General features: G+C 45.5%; 1 protein-coding gene across 1 annotated transcript in view; it reads left to right on the top strand.

Moving 5' to 3' along the window:
* LOC146184662 (uncharacterized) overlaps positions 1–4452 on the top strand; it is an 83650-nt gene extending 79198 nt beyond the window's left edge. The window contains exon 3 of the mRNA XM_084609433.1: positions 3051–4452. Coding sequence (XP_084465559.1) covers positions 3051–3449 — 399 coding nt within the window. The 3' untranslated portion in view covers positions 3450–4452. The remainder of the gene's footprint in view (positions 1–3050) is intronic.
* The last annotated feature ends 6572 nt before the right edge of the window (positions 4453–11024 follow it).

Genomic DNA, 11024 nt, shown 5'->3' on the forward strand with positions numbered 1-11024 from the left:
TGGGATGAAGTTTTTTTGGCAAGTACTCCCAGATGATGCCTAGCAGCTGCCAGTATCCCTCAAGAGGCAGGTATAATGGAACAGAATAACTAGTCAGGCAGAAGACCATCAACGAGTTAGCGGCAAAAGGAAAAGTGAAGGAAATCAGGATCTCGCTGCAGAATTCACGTTTAACCAAGGAAGACGACCATATTTTAGAAGCAGTGAATAGGATAGTTGGACGGGATAGGGTAAATTTTTAAGGAGACAAAAGATTTCATTAAGTAACTCCATAGCTGGAAAGCCTTCGAACTAACGAAGAGGATATAATTCGAAGAGCTATAAGATATAATAAGCCTAAACGTAATATGTGCGACGTAAATAACTCTAACATGGATTAGCTTGAGAGAGCTGTAAAGAACGGCAAATGCCTAGAAAGCGGTCAAGAGAGAACTAGCCATAGGCAAAATTCAGATGGATGCGACAAGAGGCAAGGCGGGCAATGTCATTACCAAAAATTAGGAGTACGCCTAAGTTTCGCTTTTAGAGTAGACGCAAACAGCATTTAACACCGCCTTTTCATTGCGCGTATTTTTGAATTTTTCTTTTTTCATCGTTTAAAATTATTATCACTGTAACATCAATACATATTCCATAGACGCGTTAGCAAGTCACACGCACCTCTACGCGTTCGCTTGATGCCCTCTAACGTGCTTGATACCAACGACCCTTGGCGTCCTATACGTTGCGTGTCCGTCCGGCAGAGGGCGTGGTCTCGAACTCCAACAGCGACAAATTCATTTCGTTGAATAGCTTTGTTTGGAATGTGGTGTGTTCCGCACGAGGGGTGGTGACTTCATAACCCTGTTGACCATTCAGGATTTTCCCACACGAATATTTCTGACACGCTGGTGCCGACAACTATACTACAACGACGCGGATGGCTTTTTGACCGAACGAGCAGTATGCGCTTCGCATAAAACGGACAGGATATTCATTGTAGCCCTGCAGTTCTGTACGTATCTGCTCAGTAGCCGAAGTAACCTGCATGATGATGAAGGGAACTGTAGCGCAGAGCAATCAAACGTTCCGCCGGTAACGAGGTGCCGAAAGCATTAAAAGCTATGAAAGTTGGGGAAGCAGCGGAGGAGGATCTGGTAACTACATATTTATTCAAGGACGCTGGTGACATAGTGCTCGGAAAGCTGGTCACCTGTGTGCGCAATGCCTAATCACAACGACGGTAGCGGAATCTGGGAAGAGCACTATTATCCTAACGCATCAGACAGGAGATGTCTAAGGCTTCAAAAGTTGCAGGCCGGTCAGCTTACTGTCCGTTTCGTACAAATTATTTACTGAGGTACTAGTTAATAGAATCGGGGCAGTCGTAGAATTAAATCAATCAAATGATCTAGCAGGATGTCTTAAATGCTACCGCGCAACTGTGCTAATAGAATTGGGCAGCCTTAGACTTCAATCAATAAAGTGATCTGGCAGGATTTTGTAAACGCTACTTAACAATGTGTCATATCTACACTATCAACCATGTAACTGAAAAATGCACAGAATATATCCAACCTTTTCAAGCCAATTTTTTAACGCAGCTTGGTGTTCCTTTGAGTTGACGCCTTTTTCGAAGAGGACTTGATAGACTTGACGCCGCCAATCCAACCAAACTGATAAATAATTATACCTAAGTATTTGGAACTAGTAACATCATAAATAGGACTGCTATTAAGACAGTCGTTAATATTAGTGGTTTGTATTTGTTGTTTCTTTGAGAAACAGCCGCCATCAGTCTCCACAAAATGTGTACAGTTTTTTTTTTTATATATGGCAGTGGGCTTAATAAATTAGCTCCCATTATCTTCCATTTGAGAAGCAACTTACTATAGCTATCCGCCCATTTCGTAGTCGCAACGTTCCGTGGTGAAAAGAGTGGCGCACCGGCCTTTTTTGAGTTCGAGATAGTGGCAACCTCTCTTGGCCTCATGTGACGCCAGCAGTATGAAGCGAAGTGGGATCGCTGAGCGGAGCGGTTTACGTCGGATGGGCTCGTTCCCTACCTCTTTTTTTACGGTGTGTAGCAGCCTATAAGGGTGACTTTTGTTTCTCGTCCTGCGAGCTACTAGCTTTGTTTTTTTTTTTTTTTTAGAGTGCGCTATATCAAGGACGAGCCCAGAAATACCTAGCCCCTAAATAGAGAAAATAAAAATAAATAAAACATTTAGTTCAGTGGCATACTAATTAATTGAAGTATTCTGTGTTTTATCTGGTGCCCACAGTAGCCCCCAGTGCAACTCCAGCGCTTAATTAAGTCGGAAGCAAATACTTTTTCTTTTATTTTTTGGACACACTATAAGGAAGAACACCTGATATATTCGGTCACCGGTATTTAAAGCGATGCAACAATGTGCTTTCTAGTTTTAAACGAAGAAATAAATGTTAATTATTCCTCAACCTGTGCGAGTCTGTGTAACTGCGATAAAATGGTGTCTTGGGATCTGATTGCCGAGGACATATGAACGGTAATAAACGAGGAAGTAAGTGTTAGGGGATAAGAAAGGAATTCGAAAATAACCGAAAGATGGCAAATACTACGGTCATTTTTCACACATTTAAGCGCAAAAAAAGCTTTCTGCAATGGTGTAATGTTTGTATTTAATGACAGCCTTGTGATCCCCCCCCTCCCCCCTTTTTTGTGGTTTTGGTGGTATAGAGAAAAAATAATAACTAACGTGTATATAAGCACCCAAGCACTTGAGTAAACATTCGATGTGGAAACCAAAAAATGCACTCGGCGCTTAGACTCACATTATGCGGCGATGGTTGTTTCGAACGTTGACAACATACACTTCCTTTTTCAGTACCTGTGAATAGCTTCTAAGCTCACCTACTTGTGGAATTTAAGTAGCGCGAAAATTTATCTCGTACCGGACATTCATGCGTACCCGGAACACATCCTCTCGGCGGCTGAAACTCCGTCTTTGCAACGGCATTGTTCTCTGCATGATCATATGTTTGTCATCAGAAAAAATGTCTTATCCACATTCTTTGAAAATCTACCGCAGGAACACGTCCCGGAGATCCATGAGGCCGAGATTTCCCAGGCTGGGCCGGCAGGCCACACGCCCAGTGTCTGCGTGTCCCTGAAACGCAAGTGTCTCGGTGACGGCGGCACAGCTGCCGTTTTCGGAGCAAGCAGTTCGAGCGCCTTCACCGGTACCCGCTACCGCCGTGATTTGCCTTCAGAGGAACCTGCCAGCGCGCAGACGGCCGCTCCCGCGGTGGGTTCGTGCCGAGCCTTCGGCCTCATGATGGAGAACTGCGTCAGTGAAATCCCCGAGGGTCCTAACCGCGACCTGGCGATGCTGGTTGCATACCAGGCCCTCGTGAGGTTCAAACTTACACTCAGTGGACATGGAAGTGACGCGGTTGACATCACGCTGGCCGAGCTCTTCAAGAGTTGAGCCGCATTAGCTGATCTCATTTCGCTCTTACGTGCTGTAGGCGCCCGCTTAACTGACTCTTGTCGAAGGATCAGTAACGAATTGTAAATCCCCTACAGGTGCGGGTTGTCGGCACCAGTTTCGTAGTCAACGTACGGGGGCTTGTGATCATGAGCGACAGTTTTTTTTTGTTAGAAAGGAGGTTTTGGTGAAGTGTCGTACTTTTATCTTTACTTAGTTCTCTTCTTGTGTGTTGCGTCTGTGCTGTTTCCGTAAGTATTTCAATCACTTTTTTATGTACCATGAAAGTCGAAAATGTAAAAACTGCTGTAGTTTTGGTCAAACTGCGTACGGTTTAAATGCAGCGACATTTTTCAGCACAAACATCACTGTGATTGAGGGCTGCATTTTGCAAATGCAGTTGGAGTTCCCTTGCTTGCATTGTGGAGAGAAGGCAGTGAGATGATAATTTATGGGAGACAAAAGAAAATGAACAAGGGTTGAGAGAAAGCCTCAGTGCTCTAGTATTTACCTCGTCTAATCGTCATAGAAGCCTGAGTGTCAGACAAGTCCTAATGTCGGAGTGAGTTCTAGGGCACTGAGGCTTCCTGTAAACCTTTTTTCATGGGCATAAATGCTTTGCATGCTAGTCACCAAATTGTGCTTGTGGTTTAGGAGTTCATATATTGCAACAAAGAAACCGTAATATAAAAATGAATTTGCACCTTTCTCCCTGTATGTGCCACGAAAAATGCAGCTGTCATGACGCGTCGCTATCAACTTCAGATTTGTCAAAATTTATTTGCCAGGCAATATTGGGTATTACGAAACGAGCAAGGTAATTGTGAAGTATGTGATTGGGCTGACACTCTGCTTACTTAAAAACTATTGTGGACTTTTCTCGGCGAATATTATTTTCTATAGAAGAATTTTCGTTTATTTTTTTTCTTCTGTGATATGTGTTGCATCTTTGCGCACTAAATGTCTCATGTTGTGTATCATGTCTTGTCGTTTATTTTTTTTCTTCTGTGATGTGTTGCATCTTTGCGCGCTAAATGTCTCATGTTGTGTATCGTGTCTTGTCGTTTATTTTTTTTCTTCTGAGATATGTGTTGCATCTTTGCGCACTAAATGTCTCATGTTGTGTATCGTGTCTTGTCGTTTATTTTTTTTCTTCTGTGATGTGTTGCATCTTTGCGCGCTAAATGTCTCATGTTGTGTATCGTGTCTTGTCGTTTATTTTTTTTTTCTTCTGTGATGTGTTGCATCTTTGCGCGCTAAATGTCTCATGTTGTGTATCGTGTCTTGTCGTTTATTTTTTTTCTTCTGAGATATGTGTTGCATCTTTGCGCACTAAATGTCTCATGTTGTGTATCGTGTCTTGTCGTTTATTTTTTTTCTTCTGAGATATGTGTTGCATCTTTGCGCACTAAATGTCTCATGTTGTGTATCGTGTCTTGTCGTTTATTTTTTTTTCTTCTGAGATATGTGTTGCATCTTTGTGCACTAAATGTCTCATGTTGTGTATCGTGTCTTGTCGTTTATTTTTTTTCTTCTGTGATGTGTTGCATCTTTGCGCGCTAAATGTCTCATGTTGTGTATCTTGTCTTGTCGTTTATTTTTTTTTCTTCTGAGATATGTGTTGCATCTTCGCGCACTAAATGTCTCATGTTGTGTATCGTGTCTTGTTGTTTATTTTTTTTCTTCTTTGACATGTGTTGCATCTTTGCGCACTAAATGTCTCATGTTGTGTATCTTGTCTTGTCGTTTATTTTTTTTTCTTCTGAGATATGTGTTGCATCTTTGCGCATTAAATGTCTCATGTGTATCGTGTTTCGTCGTTTATTTTTTTCTTCTGTGATGTGTTGCATCTTTGCGCGCTAAATGTCACATGTTGTGTATTGTGTCTTGTCGTTTATTTTTTTTCTTCTGAGATATGTGTTGCATCTTCGCGCACTAAATGTCTCATGTTGTGTATCGTGTCTTGTTTATTTTTTTTTCTTCTTTGACATGTGTTGCACCTTTGCGCACTAAATGTCTCATGTTGTGTATCTTGTCTTGTCGTTTATTTTTTTTTTCTTCTGTGATGTGTTGCATCTTTGCGCGCTAAATGTCTCATGTTGTGTATCGTGTCTTGTCGTTTATTTTTTTTTCTTCTGTGATGTGTTGCATCTTTGCGCGCTAAATGTCTCATGTTGTGTATCGTGTCTTGTCGTTTATTTTTTTTCATCTGTGATGTGCTGCATCTTTGCGCGCTAAATGTCTCATGTTGTGTATCGTGTCTTGTCGTTTATTTTTTTTCTTCTGTGATGTGTTGCATCTTTGCGCGATAAATGTCTCATGTTGTGTATCGTGTCTTGTCGTTTATTTTTTTTCTTCTTTGACATGTGTTGCATCTTTGCGCACTAAATGTCTCATGTTGTGTATCTTGTCTTGTCGTTTATCTTTTTTCTTCTGTGATGTGTTGCATCTTTGCGCGCTAAATGTCTCATGTTGTGTATCGTGTCTTGTCGTTTATTTTTTTTCTTCTGAGATATGTGTTGCATCTTTGCGCACTAAATGTCTCATGTTGTGTATCGTGTCTTGTTGTTTATTTTTTTTCTTCTTTGACATGTGTTGCATCTTTGCGCACTAAATGTCTCATGTTGTGTATCATGTCTTGTCGTTTATTTTTTTTTCTTCTGTAATATGAGTTGCATCTTTGCACACTAAATGTCTCATGTGTATCGTGTCTCGTCGTTTATTTTTTTTCTGTGATATATGTTGCATCTTTGCGCACTAAATGTCTCATGTTGTGTATCGTGTGTTGTAGTTAGAATGAACAGCACACTCGGACGACACCAGTACAAATATTGCAAAAATGATCTGGTTAGATTTAAAGGCCATCTGGTGTGATGAACGCTCTCTCACTTTGCCAGTAGCCGGTTTTCAGATCCATCGATGAAAAATATTTTCCGTTGCACAGTGGATTCAATGTGTCGTCTATGCGATGGAAGACGTAAACATCCTTCGTTATGTTATAGCGACGGTAACCACGCAGAAGCGCAGGATGCCGTCCTCATTGGAACGACTGGAGCCACCCAAAAGCTTCTCGATGACTGCACGTCATCGCGAAGCGTTTCCTCAACTTGATCGCGGATGGCCTGGCGTTACCACGGTGATACACGTCAGGGGCTTCGGTGCAGAGGTCCGGTGTGTGCGTCAGTGCCAATGCTGTGCTTGACCAACTAGTCTGACACACCTTCGGTGCTGACAAAAGCATTCGCTGTTGCTTTGAAGATGGTTTTTTTTGTGGTTTATGGGGTCTAACGTCTCAAAGCGACTCGGGCTATGTGAGAAGCCGTAGTGGAGGACTGCGGAAATTTAGACCACCTAGGGTTCGTTAACGTGCACTGACATCGCACAGCACACTGGCGCCTTGCTCTTTGCCTCCATCGAAACACAGCTACCGAGGCCAGGGTTCGAACCCGCCTCCTTGGGCGCAGTAGTTGAACGCCGTAACCACGTTGCTACCCAGGCGGGGCGTTTTGAAGAAGGGTGCGTATCTGGTCTTGTTTGTATCTTTGTAGCGCTGGGTCGATATCTAAAGTGGACTGGTAGCGTTGGTTGGGGCACATTCTTCGGGTTATTTGGTGAGGGCGAGCACGTCTCGATGCCTGCTAGGTTTTCAAGAAAAACGGCTGTCGTGGCCTTGTTGAGAAGCCAGTATTCTTCGATGAAGTTACTGATCAGCGCGTGAGCTTGTTCATGCCGGAAAGTGGCAATGCCCCTCACGATTCCCAGTACACTTTCCAAGAGCAACTGTGTGCTTGCTTCCACGAAACCTTAAGTAGTTTCGATGTCTCCTGCACCCGCGGATACAACCACGCTTGATGGGGCGGTAAACGCAATTCTTTCTCGAGGACGTTTAGAGCAACGTGTAGAAGTTACCGCAGTGGGTATGGGCCTTATCTGTCGTAAGCTTGATGAGCTTTCAGCAAAGGTTGATGGTCGCTTGATGTTCGTTCAGAAAGTCCATGCCCAAAATCACGTCGCCCGAAGACTGCTGTATAGGACCAAGAAGCCCGTATGGGTAAGTACGTCCATATACAGTTACTCTTGCAGTGAATCGTCCCGGCGGAGTAATGAAGTTGCCACCAGCGGTGCTAATCAGCGGGCCATCCGAAGGGGTGGTTACTTTCCTGAGCTGAGAGGCAAACGGTCTACTGATGACTGAATAGTCAGCTCCAGTATCTACTAGGGCAGTGACTGTGCGACCGTCAACAGACCTTCAAGGTCGCTTGTTCGCGTTCTCGCATTGCGCGTGAGCCTTGGTTTCCGATCTCGGCTTCGTCTTCGCAGCCGGGGCACACTGTTGTCACTTCGCTGGGGGTTGGTGCCAGCTTGGAGTCTGGACGCGTTGTCGATGCTGTCGTCATGATTACCGGAGGTATAAATGTTGCAGCGTAGTTACTCATCGTCTGCGACGGAGGACGTTCGTTTGTTCATCGTGTAGCAATCTCACCTCTAAAGTTTCCCATACGGTTGCTGAAACCTTCCTCGCACACTGACATCATAGTTGCGGCCCGGCAAAGCAAATCGGATGGTGTTCGGTGATGGGGACCTCAACAGACGGCTTAACGGCACGCACTCTCCGCTGCGCAGATAGTTGTCGATTTCTTGCGGTCGTTCATCGGGGCGGAGTCGTGGGGCGTCGAGTGCGAAAACGAAAGCACGGAGGCCGATGCGTCTGTACGGGCGGTTGCGTAGAATGTGCCCGGCCTCGCCGCAGTGGAAACAAAGTGGGCGTTTGCTGTCCTCCAGGCGTTGCACTTCCGGGGGCTGGAAATTTGTGTGTAGGCTTAGTTGGCGGCACAAATAAGGTCCCGCAAGCTGTCTCCACGCGCTGATCAGTCGTAGGGGTTTGTGTACACTCGTTTCTGAAGTGATCGATTGTATTAGCGCATGTGGGCGTCAGTAGCCCTCGATGCATGGTGGACGCCTCCCTTTAAAATTCGGCCACAGTTTTTGTGGATTTCTGACTCGGCCGACAAAAAGCTATTCTTTCACGCTCCGCATTAAAAACTTTTTTCCTCTTCAGTCACGTTTAGGTTGGCCTGGTGAAAGAGGGTTTTCCTTTCTTCAACGTAGGCGAGGACGTCTCGTTGCGGATCTGAGCTTTGGACTGAAGAAACAGTTCCGCTCATTTTTTCCTTTCCCTCGAGAACTGTTTCAGCGTTGCAGAAGAATCGTGGTTTTCATACCTCGTCCGCGCTGCTTCCATCAAGAGTGAAGGACACGTTTTGGAGTTTCAGGACGTCGTCCCAGTTGTTAAATGTGGCAGCACGTTCCTACTGCTCTAACCAGTCCACTAGATATTATTCCGGGGTGGCGTTGAAAATGGGGGGGGGGGGGGGGGGGGGGCGAGGCTGTCGGCAGTCAGGGCTGCTGTATGACAACCGGTACTGTAGACTGGCATGTTGTTGAGGCCTTCTTTTGGGGTCAAACGGGATGCGGTAGCAGGCCGTGTTCGGGTTGAAGCCCCTGAAGTCGGCGGCTGGTTCGGTGGCCTGTAGGTGGGTCCCTCAGGGTGACAGGGACGGGGATGTGATCTTGGCTTGAAAGGGTGGACTCGAACACAAATGGCACCACCTCCACCAGATGCCACACGTTTGTGACGATGCCGAAACCAAAGAAGCTGACGTTGAACTGAATGAACTCTTTCTTGGGCCGACTTGCGCCCGCAAAAGAATTGAGCAATTCGGCTGCGGCGATAACAGCCAGCGTACTCGTCGATCGTCGGTCAGAGAATACCCGTTGCATTTGTCTGCGCTCTATTTATATTAGGTGAAGAACCATATAGATAACCAACCAAAGGAGCCTGGATAAGTCTGGAACGATACGGAAACGGTTGTGCATCGCTGCAATCACTCAGGAAAAATCGTGCATTTTGCGTTGCAAAGAAAGTGATCAAGCAATGTCTCGCGGCAACGAGCATGAAAAAGATCGTTCCGCGCGCTACACTCACAGCGATAAGGCCGCGTGCTGGCGGCTATTGAAAACGACAAAGCTTTCAGCAGTTCACGGCAATATGTTATACTAACGAGCCTGAAAAAGTTAGTAACTTGTAAATGGTCAAGCTCTAAATAAAACGCAAATAGAAGCCTATTTCTAAAAAAAAAAAGAAAAGCTGGTCGCTCAATAACCAAGCGAGATAAAAAACGACCGAAAGCAACATTTGAGCAACGTGCTTATACATTGTCCCCGCTTAGGTAGGTGGAGCCAGTCCTGTCTAGTCGCCTTCGCGTTGCAATTGATTTTCTGGTTCAAGTGTTTGTATACGATACATTGCTGACTCCTCCACTCGCAGTACGAATGTGAAAGCAGCAAACTCTTCAAAGGAATACCGTTTCCAAATGAAAAAAAAAGAAAAGGTGACCGTGGCTGAAATTCATAAGAAACCGGTGGGCCCTCGATCACGTTGTTGGCATGATAACGGCAGCGGTGGAATGGCTGCTGAAGCGTCGCGGAAGCCAGAACAGAATTGTTCGTAACGCTTTAGCGTGGCTTCGAAGGGACGGCCCCTTGTTAGGTTACAAGCATCACCAGTGTGCTTGCAAGCTGTGTGAAAATGTGGAATCTCCTTGACCAAAGAACAGCTCTGAGAGTGTGGTGACAGTATGAGCAGAAGGCGAACCCTGACAAGGTACTGGATCCTCTCCGTCTGCATCCCGCATTTAAGAACAGTAACTGAGCAGTATTTTGAAACTCGCACTACCTACATTTTGTTAAGTACAGCGCTTCGGGCCTCCACACTTTCTTAGTGCTCTCTGGGGACCGCTTGCAACTCTAATGCAATTACAACAAACACCAAGCTGTGGCGCACATTTGAACGATGCTGACTACTTCTTATTAAAAGAAAATTTCAATAGAAGTGAATTCGGTGGCGTACATTTATCGTCTTTCTTTGCTTTACACGGAGAGCTCCAACACCACTTACGCTCCCGACACAGATGCACACATACGCAGCGAATTCTGTGGACTCCCCAGACTGACGATACTCCCGCCTTCAGCTAAGCTATGAACCAAGTGCGACGCGTAACCTGCGCGAGCTACGAGCCTAAGTGACCTAAAAATGTCCACATGCAAATGCACTTTCCGCGTCAGGGTGCACGCTGTGTGCAATGTCATGTGGGCCCGAAACGGCCAGATAGGGATGGCGGCAAAAACATTACGAGGGACTTTAGCGACTAAAGTAGTGAAAGGCAGAAGCCTGAGAAGTCTCATCTTGTCTAGCGTTCCTGCCATCTGCAATCCCACACTTGAACGCGCGCCAAGGAACGCCACGCGACAGGAGCGATGGCGTACCATCCAAACGCACACTTGACGAAGCTGTAATAGATACTGCGCCTTTCCTTCAGAAGTCTAATCTTGTCTAGCGTTCCTGCCATCTGCAGTCCCACACTTGAACGCTCGCCAAGGAACGCCACGCGACAGCCACCGCAAAAATTACGAGGGACTTAAGCGACTAAAGTAGTGAAAGACGAAAGTCTAAGAAGTCTCATCTTGTCTAGCGTACCTGCCGTCTGCAGTCCCACACTTGAACGCGCGCCAAGG

Source organism: Amblyomma maculatum, chromosome 7, assembly GCF_055883805.1.
Source record: "Amblyomma maculatum isolate TAMU_Amacu chromosome 7, ASM5588380v1, whole genome shotgun sequence".
NCBI lineage: Eukaryota > Metazoa > Arthropoda > Arachnida > Ixodida > Ixodidae > Amblyomma > Amblyomma maculatum.